The following is a 16,759-nucleotide window of genomic DNA, read 5'->3' as shown; positions in this document are numbered from 1 at the left end:
GCTCCAGTGTCACCACTGTGGATAGGACATTACATGCTCCAGTGTCACCATTGTGGATAGGACATTACATGCTCCAGTGTCACCACTGTGGATAGGACATTACATGCTCCAGTGTCACCATTGTGGATAGGACATTACATGCTCCAGTGTCACCACTGTGGATGGGACATTACATGCTCCAGTGTCACCATTGTGGATAGGACATTACATGCTCCAGTGTCACCATTGTGGATAGGACATTACATGCTCCAGTGTCACCATTGTGGATAGGACATTACATGCTCCAGTGTCACCATTGTGGATAGGACATTACATGCTCCAGTGTCACCACTGTGGATAGGACATTACATGCTCCAGTGTCACCACTGTGGATAGGACATTACATGCTCCAGTGTCACAACTGTGGATAGGACATTACATGCTCCAGTGTCACCATTGTAGATAGGACATTACATGCTCCAGTGTCACCATTGTGGATAGGACATTACATGTTCCAGTGTCACCACTGTGGATAGGACATTACATGCTCCAGTGTCACCACTGTGGATAGGACATTACATGCTCCAGTGTCACCACTGTGGATAGGACATTACATGCTCCAGTGTCACCACTGTGGATAGGACATTACATGCTCCAGTGTCACCACTGTGGATAGGACATTACATGCTCCAGTGTCACCATTGTGGATAGGACATTACATGTTCCAGTGTCACAACTGTGGATAGGACATTACATGCTCCAGTGTCACCACTGTGGATAGGACATTACATGCTCCAGTGTCACCACTGTGGATAGGACATTACATGCTCCAGTGTCACCACTGTGGATAGGACATTACATGCTCCAGTGTCACCACTGTGGATAGGACATTACATGCTCCAGTGTCACCACTGTGGATAGAACATTACATGCTCCAGTGTCACCATTGTGGATAGGACATTACATGCTCCAGTGTCACCATTGTAGATAGGACATTACATGCTCCAGTGTCACCACTGTGGATAGGACATTACATGTTCCAGTGTCACCACTGTGGATAGGACATTACATGCTCCAGTGTCACCACTGTGGATAGGACATTACATGCTCCAGTGTCACCACTGTGGATAGGACATTACATGCTCCAGTGTCACCACTGTGGATGGGACATTACATGCTCCAGTGTCACCATTGTGGATAGGACATTACATGCTCCAGTGTCACCATTGTAGATAGGACATTACATGCTCCAGTGTCACCACTGTGGATAGGACATTACATGCTCCAGTGTCACCATTGTGGATAGGACATTACATGCTCCAGTGTCACCACTGTGGATAGGACATTACATGCTCCAGTGTCACCATTGTAGATAGGACATTACATGCTCCAGTGTCACCACTGTGGATAGGACATTACATGCTCCAGTGTCACCATTGTAGATAGGACATTACATGCTCCAGTGTCACCACTGTGGATAGGACATTACATGCTCCAGTGTCACCACTGTGGATAGGACATTACACGCTCCAGAGTCACCACTGTGGATAGGACATTACATGCTCCAGTGTCACCATTGTAGATAGGACATTACATGCTCCAGTGTCACCACTGTGGATAGGACATTACATGCTCCAGTGTCACCATTGTGGATAGGACATTACATGCTCCAGTGTCACCACTGTGGATAGGACATTACATGCTCCAGTGTCACCATTGTGGATAGGACATTACATGCTCCAGTGTCACCACTGTGGATAGGACATTACATGCTCCAGTGTCACCACTGTGGATAGGACATTACATGCTCCAGTGTCACCATTGTGGATAGGACATTACATGCTCCAGTGTCACCATTGTGGATAGGACATTACATGCTCCAGTGTCACCATTGTGGATAGGACATTACATGCTCCAGTGTCACCATTGTAGATAGGACATTACATGCTCCAGTGTCACCACTGTGGATAGGACATTACATGCTCCAGTGTCACCACTGTGGATAGGACATTACATGCTCCAGTGTCACCACTGTGGATAGGACATTACATGCTCCAGTGTCACCATTGTAGATAGGACATTACATGCTCCAGAGTCACCATTGTGGATAGGACATTACATGCTCCAGTGTCACCACTGTGGATAGGACATTACATGCTCCAGTGTCACCATTGTGGATAGGACATTACATGCTCCAGTGTCACCACTGTGGATAGGACATTACATGCTCCAGTGTCACCACTGTGGATAGGACATTACATGCTCCAGTGTCACCATTGTAGATAGGACATTACATGCTCCAGTGTCACCATTGTGGATAGGACATTACATACTCCAGTGTCACCATTGTGGATAGGACATTACATGCTCCAGAGTCACCATTGTGGATAGGACATTACATGCTCCAGTGTCACCATTGTGGATAGGACATTACATGCTCCAGTGTCACCATTGTGGATAGGACATTACATGCTCCAGTGTCACCATTGTGGATAGGACATTACATGCTCCAGTGTCACCACTGTGGATAGGACATTACATGCTCCAGTGTCACCACTGTGGATAGGACATTACATGCTCCAGTGTCACCACTGTGGATAGGACATTACATGCTCCAGAGTCACCATTGTGGATAGGACATTACATGCTCCAGTGTCACCACTGTAGATAGGACATTACATGCTCCAGTGTCACCACTGTAGATAGGACATTACATGCTCCAGTGTCACCATGTGGATAGGACATTACATGCTCCAGTGTCACCACTGTGGATAGGACATTACATGCTCCAGTGTCACCACTATGGATAGGACATTACATGCTCCAGTGTCACCATTGTGGATAGGACATTACACGCTCCAGTGTCACCATTGTGGATAGGACATTACATGCTCCAGTGTCACCACTGTGGATAGGACATTACATGCTCCAGTGTCACCACTGTGGATAGGACATTACATGCTCCAGTGTCACCATTGTGGATAGGACATTACATGCTCCAGTGTCACCACTGTGGATAGGACATTACATGCTCCAGTGTCACCACTGTGGATAGGACATTACATGCTCCAGTGTCACCATTGTGGATAGGACATTACATGCTCCAGTGTCACCATTGTGGATAGGACATTACACGCTCCAGTGTCACCACTGTGGATAGGACATTACATGCTCCAGTGTCACCACTGTGGATAGGACATTACACGCTCCAGTGTCACCACTGTGGATAGGACATTACATGCTCCAGTGTCACCACTGTGGATAGGACATTACATGCTCCAGTGTCACCACTGTGGATAGGACATTACACGCTCCAGTGTCACCACTGTGGATAGGACATTACACGCTCCAGTGTCACCACTGTGGATAGGACATTACATACTCCAGTGTCACCACTGTGGATAGGACATTACATGCTCCAGTGTCACCACTGTGGATAGGACATTACATGCTCCAGTGTCACCACTGTGGATAGGACATTACATGCTCCAGTGTCACCACTGTGGATAGGACATTACATGCTCCAGTGTCACCATTGTGGATGGGGCATTGCATTCTCCTGTATATAAATTGCCCTTTTTTCAGCACATTGCTGCAGGTTTGCAGTTCTTTCTGCCTATATGTTGCATGTATGCTCTCCCTGTGTTTGCGTGGGTTTCCTCCGGGCACTCCGGTTTCCTCCCACATTTCAATGACATACTGATAGGGAATTTAGATTGTGAGCCCCAATAGGGACAGTGATGATAATGTGTGCAACCTGTGAAGCGCTGCGGAATATGTTAGCGCTATATAAAAATAAAGATTATTATTATTATTATTTTTCACATATTCCTTTCCTTCCACGATTTAAAAGTAATCTCAGATGTAGCAGAGCCGAAGTTGCATTTAGGACAGCTTCCATTTGTCTGTGCAGTTGGGAGATTAGCATGTTCAGCTCTGCTATATCAGACAATCTCTGCAGAGCAGCCCTAAGAGCTCACAATCTATAGGCTGCAGCCCTGTGCTCATAGGCTGATGCTCAGTGCAGGCAGGGCTCCTGTGATTGATAGTGATGCTCACATTTCCCATTATCAGGCAATGTGTTAGTGAGGGAGGTTCTGCTGCTGCTGCTCCAGACGATTTATGACTCGTCCTGTCCCTTTAAACCCTCCAGAGCTGAGCACAGTGACAGCAGCTCTGCTCTATGCTGGAGCTCACAGAGGGATTGCATTACATGGCATTGCATGCAGCAGAGGATGTGGGAAGAAGGAGGCAAGTGAGGAGCCAGCAGCTGCAATAGTGCTGCCAGGAGCCCCTCTGGAGGATTAGAGGAAGCCCCCCATTGTGACCCCAGGATTCTCTACATCTCCTGGAAGGATACAGTGCACCCTGGCTGTGAGGATCTAAGGAGGCACTCTGCCCCCAGCAGGGCACCAGCTGCCCCCACTCAGTGGATACTGTCCTGATCTAAGGATTTGGGAGCCCTTTAAAGTTCCAGCGCTGAATGAAGCCCTGAGCGGGTGATCTGAGGCTGAAGTTTCTGCAGCAGGGGGTGCAATCAAACTTCTCATCCCCACATTTCATCCTCTTGGATTGCTGAGGATTTTTTTTTTTGCAGCTTGGATCTAAAGGGGGATGTGTATAATACAAGGTGCAGAGCTGAGCTGGGAAGAGAGTGAGTTAAACACCTGCAGAGCTGAAGCCTGAGTGCCCGGCAGTCCCAGAGCCAGTCCCTGTGCCAGGGGGTCCTCCATCACCATGCGCTCAGCCAGGCTGTGTGGATGTGTCCTGCTCCTGCTCCTCTCTGGTAAGTCCCCTATCTCTGTGCACACAGCTGGCATCCCATGGTGGCACCCTGCTGCTGGGATATGCATGTAGCCTGGCACTGCCACCCTCTCTGCCTGCAGGTCTGTGTGGATTGCCAGCCACTGGCACAGCTCTCAGCAGCAATGGAGAGGAAGGAGGTTCTAGAGGCAGGGTGGCACTGGATGGGGTGAACCACAAGTGTATTGATTTCATAGGTAGAGATCTGGCAGAGCTGAGTTTCTTGCAGAACTGTATATTTGGTGCTGCAACACCCCCAGCTCTGCTACATCTACATCTGTGTGCGATCCAGTGTGAGGCTGGAGCTGCTCTCACTGCCTGCAGGCACAGCTAGATCATTCATCAAGGCTCTGGGTCTGGGGTCTCCTTATACCCCATTACTGTAGATGTTACCAACTTCAGCACACAAGTTCCTTTCCGCTAGATACAATGTATCCTGTCTCATTACATAGTAGAAGTCACCTTTTACATACTACTTTGCAATTCAAGAGATTTGTCAGCAGTCGCGTGGAAATAAAAATCAATCAATAGAAAGGGACAGCAGATGACAAACTCAGCTCTGCTGCATCATGAGTAACACATCTGCTCAGCATTGTGGACACTGGTTGACAGCAGCCAATAATATATTTTGCAGCGTCCCCCCAAGATCCTCTACAAGCTGAAACCCCTTCTCCCCAGCCCGAGCTTTAAACCTTCCTTCTGTTCCCCCTTCTCTCTCCTGTCTCCCCTTTTTCTCTCTCCTCCTCCCCCTCATCCCTCTCCTGTTCCCTCATTTCTGTCTCCTGCACCCCATCTTCTCTCTCCTGCTCCTTCCGCTTCTCTCTCCAGTTCTAACTTTTCCCTCTCCTGCTCCCCTTCTTCTCCCTCCTGTTCCCCCTTGTCTCTCTCCTTTGCCCCTTTTTCTCCTGCTCCTCCTCTTCTCTCTCCTGCTCCCCATTTCCCTCTCCTTCTCCCCTCTTCTCTCTCCTGCTCCCCCTTTCCCTCTCCTTCTCCCCTCTTCCCTCTCCTGCTCCCCCTTTTCTCTCTCCTGCTCTGCCTTTTCTCTTTACTGCTTCCCCTTTTCTCTCCTGCTCCCTCTCTTCTATCTCCTGCTCCCCTTTTCTCTCTCCTGCTCCCCTTTTCTCTCTTCTGCTCCCCTTTTCTGCCTCCTGTTCCTTTTCCCTCTCCTGCTCCCCCTCTTCTCTCTCCTGCTCCCCCTCTTCTCTCTCCTGCTCCCCCTCTTCTCTCTTGCTCCCCCTCTTCTCTCTCCTGCTCCCCCTCTTCTCTCTCCTGCTCCCCCTCTTCTCTCTCCTGCTCCCCCTCTTCTCTCTTGCTCCCCCTCTTCTCTCTCCTGCTCCCCTTTTCTCTCTTCTGCTCCCCTTTTCTGCCTCCTGTTCCTTTTCCCTCTCCTGCTCCCCCTCTTCTCTCTCCTGCTCCCCCTCTTCTCTCTCCTGCTCCCCCTCTTCTCTCTTGCTCCCCCTCTTCTCTCTCCTGCTCCCCTTTTCCCCTCTCCTACTCCCCCTCTTCTCTCTCCTGCTCCCCTTTTCCCTCTCCTGCTCCCCCCTCTTCTCTCTCCTGCTCCCCTTTTTTCTCTCCTGCTCCCCCTCTTCTCTCTCCTGCTCCCCTTTTTTCTCTCCTGCTCCCCCCTCTTCTCTCTCCTGCTCCCCTTTTTTCTCTCCTGCTCCCCCTCTTCTCTCTCCTGCTCTCCTTTTCCCCTCTCCTGCTCCCCCTCTTCTCTCTCCTGCTCCCTTTTTCCATCTCCTGCTCCCCCCTCTTCTCTCTCCTGCTCCCCTTTTTTCTCTCCTGCTCCGCCTCTTCTCTCTCCTGCTCCCCCTATTCTCTCTCCTGCTCCCCCTTTTCCCCTCTCCTGTTCCCCCTTTTCCCTCTCCTGCTTCCCTTTTCATCCTCCTGCTCCCCCTCTTCTCCTGTGCAATCTCTTCTCCCTCCTGTTCCCCCTCTTCTCCCTCCTGTTCCCCCTCTTCTCCCTCCTGTTCCCCCTCTTCTCCCTCCTGCGCCCCCTCTTCTCCCTCCTGTTCTCCCTTTACTCTCTCGTGTCCCCTCTTCTCCCTCCTGTTCTCCCTTTTCTCTCTCCTGTTCCCTCCTCTTCCCCATCCTGTCCCCCCTCTTCTCTGTCCTGCTCCCCCTCGTGTCCCCTCTTCTCCCTCCTCTTCCCCCTCTTCTCCCTCCTCTTCCCCCTCTTCTCCCTCCTGTCCCCCTCTTCTCCCTCCTCTTCCCCCTCTTCTCCCTCCTCTTCCCCTTCCTCTTCCCCCTCTTCTCCCTCCTGTTCCCCCTCTTCTCCCTCCTGTTCCCCCTCTTCTCCCTTCTGTTTTCCCTCTTCTCCCTCCTCTTCCCCCTCTTCTCCCTCCTCTTCCCCCTCTTCTCCCTCCTCTTCCCCCTCTTCTCCCTCCTCTTCCCCTTCCTCTTCCCCCTCTTCTCCCTCCTGTCCCCCCTCTTCTCCCTCCTCTTCCCCTACCTCTTCCCCCTCTTCTCCCTCCTGTTCCCCCTCTTCTCCCTCCTGTTTTCCCTCTTCTCCCTCCTCTTCCCCCTCTTCTCCCTCCTCTTCCCCCTCTTCTCCCTCTTCTCCCTCCTCTTCCCCTTCCTCTACCCCCTCTTCTCCCTCCTCTTCCCCCTCCTGCTCCCCCTCTTCTCCCTCCTGTTTTCCCTCTTCTCCCTCCTGTTCCTCCTCTTCTCCCTCCTGCGCCCCCTCTTCTCCCTCCTCTTCCCCCTCCTCTTCCTCCTGTTCCCCCTCTTCTCCCTCCTGCGCCCCCTCTTCTCCCTCCTCTTCCCCCTCCTCTTCCCCCTCTTCTCCCTCCTCTTCCCCCTCTTCTCCCTCCTGTTCCCCCTCTTCTCCCTCCTCTTCCCCCTCTTCTCCCTCCTCTTCCCCCTCTTCTCCCTCCTCTTCCCCCTCTTCTCCCTCCTCTTCCCCCTCTTCTCCCTCCTCTTCCCCCTCTTCTCCCTCCTCTTCCCCCTCTTCTCCCTCCTCTTCTCCCTCCTCTTCCCCCTCTTCTCCCTCTTCTCCCTCCTCTTCCCCCTCTTCTCCCTCCTGTTCCCCCTCTTCTCCCTCCTGTTCCCCTTCTTCTCCCTCCCGCTCCTTCCACATTGCTGTATAATCATTTTTCCACAAGATGAGGTTACTCAACCAACACATTTCAAATTCACAATCTATTTAACAGCTATTTTTTTTAGTATTAGGGAGAAATGCACAGTACGCAGCTCCCTCCCGAATAATGGACACAGGAAAGGGACCAGGGATGAGACTTTAACATTAGTTTCCATTGCGATTTGTTTGTAGAGTGCGAGCAGGGATTATCGGCTCCCTCCCAGTGTGAACGCACCAGTAATTGGCGCAGATTGAAATTGTATTTATTCTCCATCGTTTTACACCTTTACGTGATCGGAGTATTGGACGATGATGTCTGAGAGGAGGATAGTCCCATCATTATTGAGGCTGGATGGTCAAATTCACAGCCCACAGGGCGATAAGAAGGATTATTATTTTGGTGTTTTGTGGGGGCCATTAGTAAAAAAAAAGGAGAAAAATCTAAAATGATTTAAGAAAATAAAAACTATAATAAAAAGGAAAAAAATAAACAAACAATATAATTGTGCAAAATATAATAATATAAAAAGAAATAAAGAATTCTAAAAAAAAAATAGAATCTGAATAATGATGATGACGATGATGATTGATGATAGTGGTGGTGGTTTGAGGTTCTTGTAAAAGTTTACTGGTTATTTAATTAAATATAAAACTTGTTCTGGATTACGACACGTTTCATTCACTTTTCTCATGGTTAACCCTGCGGTTGCTGGAGCTGGGGTCTTGTAGGGTCCGCATGTATCGGTATCCAGACAGATGCCCATAGAGCGTCTCTGCGGCCGGCGAGCTGCTGCTTTGTTCTCCACCTATAAGAGGCAGAGGCGGCCTGTAGGAGACACTAGATGGCTGCGAATAATCCTTCTTTGTGTCTATGGGACTTCGCTGTTCTGCGCTTACAGGAGACACAGAAAGTTTCTCATTCTTGGAGATTGAAAGAGATTATTAAGGGGAAAGTGGATCTGTAGATTGTGAGCCCTCGCGGGCAGGGTCCTCTCTCCTCCTGTACCAGTTGTGACTTGTATTTTTCAAGATTATTGTACTTGTTTTATTATGTATACCCCTCCTCACATGTAAAGCGCCATGGAATAAATGGCGCTATAATAATAATAAATAATAATAATAATAATAATCTGGTAACCTGCTTTGTTCCAGTGCAGATACATATATAGTGTGCAGACGGGGTGGATACGGACAGCACAGGAGCCTGTGCAAGGAAAGACCCCGAAGCCATGAGATTATTGGCTCAGACCCTTATATGCAATGTATTAGACAGGAGGAACCTGCTGTAAAGCTTCAAGTGCTCCCTCCAACCCACTGGACCTATATAGAATGTGTATATATATATCTGCTGATAGATAATAATGTTCTTTTCCTGAAATTCCGTGCCTTTTTTCTCCACACATACCTTTGATCATTGTGGCCATAGAGTTCTATTTTACCCTCATCGGTCCACAGGACTTGTCTCCAAAATGCATCAGGCCTGTTTAAATGTTCTTCTGCATACCTCTGATGCTCAATTTTATGGTGAGGACACAGGAGAGGTTTTCTTCTGATGACTCTTCCATGAAGATTGTATTTGTGCAGGTGTCTCTGAACATTAGAACAATGTACTACAACTCCAGTGTCTGCTTAATCTTTCTGAAGGTCTTTTGCCGTCAAGCGGGACGTTCTGATTTGCCTCTTTAGTAATCCTATGAGCCTATCTCACTGAAATTTTGCTTGGTCTTCCAAACCTTATCTTGATCTCCACTGTTCCTGGTAACTGCTATTTCTTAATTACATTTAATTTCAAACTGAGGAATGGCAACTTGAAAACGCTTTGCTATTTTCTTAAAACTTTCTCCTGCTTTGTGGTTCTCCATCATTTTCATCTTCAGGGTGCTAGGCAGCTCCTTAGAAGAACCAATGGCTGCTAATTTTTGGGTACAAGGTTAGAGGAGGCTTGGTTTTTTATAAAGCTGGGAAATGTGCATCACCTGGCTAATTAAGGTCTGAAACCTTGGTCAAAGTTATCTGAGCACCCATATCTTCAAGGGAGCCCAAATATTTGCATCGGCCCATTTTCTTTTTTTGTAATTTTTAAAATGTATAAATTGACAATATTTTTTTGTGCCTAAAACACAAAGGCAATGTGTTATCTTTAACTTTAGGTTTGTTAGAGATCATTTCATCTTCAACTTGGTTAACTGTTCACAATAACAGTAATATTGACCAGGGGTGCCCAAACGTTTACATGCCACTGTAAATAGATAGTTAGATAATATATAGATAATAGATAGATAGATAATAGTTGATAGATAATAGATAGAAGATAGATAACAATGAAGGAGGCAGCACTCCAATAAATTATGAAAAAAAGTAGATTTTATTAGGCCATATGATGTGGCAACGTTTCGGCTACAATGAGTTTTGGCCCACATAAATTGGCTCAGTTCCTTGCTGACCGCGGTGCTCCAGAGGTGCCATGGCCGGCCTGTGTCACCCTTAGGCTACGTTCACATTTGCGTTGCGTCGGGCGCAGGTTCGGCGACGCATAGCGACGCATGCGTCATGCGCCCCTATATTTAACATGGGGGAGCATGGACATGCGTCATTTTTGGCGCAAGCGTCAGGGCGCAGAGGACGCAGCAAGTTGCATTTTTTTGCGTCCAAAATCATGCCAAAAAAGGCATGCGTCACAAAACAATGCGTTTTGCATGCGTTTCTGTTTGCGTTGTGCGTTGCGTCGCCGACGCAGCACCGCACAACGCAAATGTGAACGTAGCCTTACCATATCAGAACCATCTATACTTAAGTTCTTCATGATCTGTAGGAAAATAATGATTGGTCCCAGGGATGACCTGAGAAAGTGATGGGCCACTTCTATCCTTCATGGAATGCTGAAGCTAATGGTTTGAGTATTCCACATTAGGTAACATTTCCAGGTAGAACGTCGAACCAAATCAAACACTTTGGCCAAAGTTCTTCCAAGAGTTTTGAGCTTTCTAAGAACTCTACAGTTGCATTTGCATCCTGAAAAGTCAAAATGAATGACCCCCTACTGCCCCAGAAACCTCCATGGTGGCTTCACGTCAAGTCTATAACATGCCCAATCAATCAGAATTTATTACTTGGACTTCCTACCCTGACCATCTGGGTGGACATAAAAAATTTAATAGAGCATAAAAGCCCCTTTGACCTTTCCTCTGGACATTCACTCTCGGACATTAGTGACTATCATTACCGGGGCAGCATCTTGCAGCTATGCAGAGCTGGGAAGTGTCGGCTTACGACTGCAGCATAATAAAGAATTTATTCTGTCATATGTATTCATATAGCGGTGCGAAAAATATATATTTTATATATTATTTATTACTTTATTTTTATTTATTTATTTTTTTTTTTTTTTTTTTAGAATTAAGCAGTTTGCTATTCAGGAGATCGGCCAAAAGTGTGGATGTGTGACTAATAGAATGCAGCCCCGTGACTGTGAATTCTAAGTGCAGCCTCTTAAACAATTCACAAATGGATCAGATTTTGCCAGCGTCCTGTTACAGAGAAAGCTCGGAGGTCTCGGAAATAGATGTTTAAAGACCCCTGTGTGCCATTGCCGGGAAACGGTGTCATCACCATCAATATTTTGTCATGCAAAAAAAAAAAATCATAAAATAGCTCAAATTCTGGATACATTATTATGTTCTAATAGTTTTTATTATTATATTATTTCAGAAGTTTTTGGCACAAAGTCAAAAATGGTCTTTATTTTTGTCTTTTGTCTGTTTTTCGACTTTTTAGCGAAAAAAAAAAAAAACTCAGGTTCAAAAATGGTACAAAATTTGTGCCAAAGTTTCACTCCGGGGGATGTGGGGACAGTACTATAGTGCAGTTGTTACAAATTTGGCAAAGTTTTAAAGAAATCGCAATTGATGAATCAGCTGAAACTATCTGGAAAACCCAATCCTTCGCCCACCATGATGAACATTAAAAGAAAAATCAGAGAACACATAAAAAAAAAAAAATAGATGTTAAAAAAGGCGCAATTGAAAAGGAGAAATAAATCACAAGGGAAACACAGACAAAAAAAAACCATGAAAAATTATACAAAAAAGGAGCAAATGCAATAAAATGACATTTTTGAGGATCTGTTCTTTGTTGTATTGCTGTCCTAGTTCTCTCAGGCCACAGGGGTGAAGCTGCAGTGGGTGCAGAGGGAGCCGAGTTCTGGTTCCTAAGGGAGCCCAAAGACCCCACTGCCAAATAAGAAGACACTAGTATTAAACATGGTGCATGGTAGGTAGGCTTCTGTTATAAGTTTTGTATCAAGTCTCGCCTCTGATTACCCCTCAAAACATATTAAAGGGGATGTCTAGGAGGTTTTTCGGCTTAAAAAAAAAAATAGTGATTGGTGACACCTTCTCTTTCGACACTTGCCTGGTCACTGGTGTCCAGTTCCTGGTCCTATCACAGGCCGAGACAGTTCGCCACTGCTGCCAATGGTTGGCTGAGGAGGTATTTTCTGCCATTTCGGGTGTGACTAGATAGGACCAGAAGGTGGAGACCGGGTAGGCTTGGACTTGGAACCAGTTTGATCCCATTGATAACAAAAATATCTGCTAGACAACTCCAAATACTGCACCATTCGTTGACTATCTCAACCATAACCCGAATATGGGGCTTCCCACTGTTGGATTTCATAGGTTTTTGTTGTGTCCTGGCCATTAGTAAAATCCTCTAGCCAAAGATGGGTTCCCTTCTTGGTGGATACCACTGATAAGTAGCTAGAGCCATGTGATGTCAGGACAGAAGGTAACCTCGTAGTCGCCCCATTTCCTAGTACACTTAAAAAGGAACACAAATATGACCTGGGAGGCGCTAGAGAGCTAGGAGCGCTACAACCTCTTTCTATTCACAAGGTAGGCCACAACATTTGTATAAAATAATGAAAAATGAGTCTGTTTAACGTGTCCTAAAGACCAAAAACTGAAAAATGTATGCAAAGCTCTCCACTGGAAAGAAGCCAGACTAAAAGTCAATGTAAATGTCATAAGTGTGTCATGTCCTCCTGGGAGATCTGGTGGTCAGAAGAACACTACGAATTGTGAGTTACAGATCTTTCATTTAGCCTGTGTGTGTGTTTGTGTCCCATATTTGCTCAGTCACTCCAAGGATGTGCTTGGTTTGAATGGGCATTTTGTGTTGACAGACTCCTATCAAAGAGTATAGTTTAAGTATAGACTCCTACAAGCAATGGAAAAAAAAGTGTATAAATTAGGTCCCTGCAGGAAGGACGTTTTCGTTTTAGTGGAGGTGATTAACCTATAATTCAATGTCTACTAGAAAATTGGCCAAACTGCAGTCTCCACCAAATGCAAAAGACGCCCATCTGTAAACAGCTATTTCAGGGTTCTCAACAAGACAGAGGAGGACTGTGATGTATCTCCATTCAGGTGTACTGTTTCTCTCGTTTTCATTATGGCTTGGAGTTTTAACAAAACCATTAACCCATCTGTAGACCGTTCCTTTCAGGGTTCTTGTCAGTATAGAGGAGCACTCTAATGTAGCTCCTCTCAGGTGTACTGTTTATCCCGTTTTTCATAATGACTTAGAATTTTAACGAAACCATAAACTCATCTGTAGACAGAGGTTTCAGGGTTCTCGCCAGGACAGAAGAAGAATTTGATGTTGTGCCTTTCAGGTGTACTATTTCTCCTGCTTTTTCACCATGACTTGGAATTTTGACGAAACCATAAACTCATCTGTAGACAGCTGTTTCAGGGTTCTCGACAGAACAGAGGTACTGTAATGTACCTCCTCTCAGGTGTACTGTTCCTCCTGGTTTTTCACCATGACTTGGAATTTTAATAAAAACTATGAACTCATCTGTAGACAGCTGTTTCAGGGTTCTCATCAGTACAGAGGAGTACTGTAATGCCACTCCTCTCAGGTGTACTGTTCCTCCAGTTTTTTTCACGGTGACTTAGAATTTTGACAAAACCATAAACTCGTCTATAGACAGCTGTTTCAGGGTTCTTGACATGACAGAGGAGTACTGTAATGCACCTCCTCTCAGGTGTACTGTTCCTCCTGGTTTTTCACCATGACTTGGAATTTTAATAAAACCATGAACTCATCTGTAGACAGCTGTTTCAGGGTTCTCGCCAGAACAGAGGAGTACTGTAATGCCACTCCTCTCAGGTGTACTGTTCCTCCTGGTTTTTCACCATGACTTGGAGTTTTACCGAAACCATAGACTCATCTGTAGACAGCTGTTTCAGGGTTCTCACCAGGACAGAAGAAGAATTTGATGTTGTGCCTTTCAGGTGTACTATTCTCCTGCTTTTTCACCATGACTTGGAATTTTGACGAAACCATAAACTCATCTGTAGACAGCTGTTTCAGGGTTCTTGACAGGACAGAGGAGTACTGTAATGTACCTCCTCTCAGGTGTACTGTTCCTCCTGGTTTTTTACCATGACTTGGAATTTTACCGAAACCATAGACTCATCTGTAGACAGCTGTTTTAGGGTTCTCGACAGGACAGAGGAGTACTGTAATGCACCTCCTCTCAGGTGTACTGTTCCTCCTGGTTTTTCACCATGACTTGGAATTTTACCGAAACCATAGACTCATCTGTAGACAGCTGTTTCAGGGTTCTCGCCAGAACAGAGGAGGCCTTTGATGTAGCTCCTCTCAGATGTACTCTTTCTCCTGGTTTTTCACCATGGCTTGGAATTTTAACAAAACTATAAAAACCACCTGCAGACAACTATAGCAGTGTTCTCAACACGACAAAGGAGGCTTTTGACGAAGCTGACAAGTTTAGGAGTACCCAAACAAAAAACCCATGTGTAGACAGCTGTTTCAGGGACTTTATAGGTGGGACAGTTGACTTCATACTGCAGGTGACTGATTTGCATTTATTTCCCATGGAATATTGCATATGAGACTCACTTTATCAGGAATGAGTGCTCCCCACCCCCAGAGATGAGTGAAGATGGTCGTCCATTATTTTTGGTCTGTAAATCTTTTTATTACAGTTTTTGTAAATATAAGCCTTGCGATTGTGAATTCAGCTTTCTTGATAACATATTTTTTCATTTACTCTACATTGTCTCCTTTTACCGGAACACGATTATTCAAGGAAGGAAAATTAGTAGAAGTGGATGGAATATCGAGGGAATAGAGCGCTGAACTTGTTAAAGGAATCCAGTGTTTACCATGAATATTCAGAGTCTCGAAGGTTATCATGCTTCACGTTTGGACTCGGTGCTCTCCATGGATCCTTACAGGAAAATATAAATTAGCCAGTCCACTTGTCATCCTTGATGTAGAGGGTCTATTACCACGGGACCTAGAGACGTTGTGCTGTAAAAACAAGTCCCTGCCTGCAAACTGCTGGAAATACCCACGCTTTCTCTGCAAATCGTGCACTTTTGACCCATCACACATAACATAAAGCCTTTATAATAAGCTTTATGCCCTAGATTTCCTTCCTTTTTTTCCATTATAGAAATGTTGTGCAGACGATCTTCAAGATTTGCTGGTATTTCTCCACCTGAAAGCTGCTCGGAGATTAATAAAATGTAAAGGGCTTATATTGTCCAGTTTTGAAACCCCATTATCATACTCCATTTGGGAACTCTGTCTTAAAGGGATTGTCTGTTCATAGGATATTGGAGACATATCCATATGATAGGCCATCAATATCAAATTAATGGGGTTATGAAATGTTCAGTTCCTATTCTGCAGTACCTGATAAATGCTGATCGATGGGGTACCCCGGGCTGTACCCCCACCAATCTGATATTAATTACCTATTCAGAGACACCTTCATGCTGGTTAGTTATTAGATCGTTGTATGTTGTTGGATTTTGGGACACACAGTCAACCAGAAGTGGCAAATAAATCCTCTCAGTTCACTAATTTGTGGGATAAAGTGGATGAATCTATCCTTTTTTATGCATCCCGTGAATCTGTGCATTAGCAGCAGCTGCCTGACACTGATTTCTATTTTTCAGTTTTCTGTCCACTTACATCCTCAGTTGCTTTTCAGCGGCAGCTGTAGCCGTTTTATTTTCACTTAGTGCACAATGGTGGCATTTATTTTCTCTTTCTAAATACATCATTTTACATTTCCCTGTTTCAGTCGAAAGCCTCCTCGCAACGTATCTCTAAAATATCCATATCCCTCCATATTACAATATTGTTTTTGTGTTTTTTTATTAGACACAGTTTAATATTTTTTGCAAAATTGATATTTCAGACTACAAGAATCTACCTAAAGGGAACCTGTCTTCATGGGCATCTCCAGACCGTGCACGAAGCCCTCTGTGTCTGGTAATGATGACCCCTTGCCTCTGTCTTAATAGATGACATCTCCTATGTCATCCAAAAAGTATCTGATGGATCTGACCCTGCTTGACGTACCTCCTGTACCTACTATTGATGCCCCTTCACCTCTGTGGATGATGTCCCCTATTACATCCACACAGCTTTTTAAATCTCGCCTTGGTCACATAGAAGACCAGCGCATGCGCGATTTGCGCTAATTCTCTGCGCATGAGCCAGTGTTCTGACCAAAGGCGTGGGCGCGAAACTTCAAGGTTGTGTGAAGGACATAAGGGATGTCATCCACATCAGAGGCAGTGGGGCAGTCAAGAGCAGATATAGAGGTTGTCCTCAGCAGAGACTGAAGACCCCCCCATTGGACTGCTCAGTGCTCGTTACCTGTTGTGAATTCTGTGGCCAAGCTCCCTCCTGTGGATGAGAGTAGTACTGCGGCATCTGAGTTTCCTTCCTCAGGTGATGAGGTTAAGTCGTTAGGTGCTGCTCTATTTAACTCCACCTGGTGCTTTGATCCTGGCCTCCAGTCAATGTTCTAGTATTGGTCTTGCTTCCTCCTGGATCGTTCCTGTGGCC

General features: G+C 45.9%; 1 protein-coding gene across 1 annotated transcript in view; it reads left to right on the top strand.

The window, feature by feature from the left end:
* Nucleotides 1-4,051: 4,051 nt before the first annotated feature.
* The window catches only part of GFRA4 (GDNF family receptor alpha 4), a 518,921-nt gene continuing 506,213 nt past the window's right edge, over nucleotides 4,052-16,759 (top strand). Inside the window, exon 1 of the mRNA XM_069745134.1 lies at nucleotides 4,052-4,765. Coding sequence (XP_069601235.1) covers nucleotides 4,717-4,765 — 49 coding nt within the window. The 5' untranslated portion in view covers nucleotides 4,052-4,716. The remainder of the gene's footprint in view (nucleotides 4,766-16,759) is intronic.

The sequence above is a fragment of the Ranitomeya imitator genome, chromosome 1, assembly GCF_032444005.1.
Source record: "Ranitomeya imitator isolate aRanImi1 chromosome 1, aRanImi1.pri, whole genome shotgun sequence".
NCBI classification, from domain to species: Eukaryota; Metazoa; Chordata; class Amphibia; order Anura; family Dendrobatidae; genus Ranitomeya; species Ranitomeya imitator.
The sequence above is the reverse complement of the archived record's forward strand: the minus strand, read 5'-3'. Positions and strand labels throughout refer to the sequence as shown.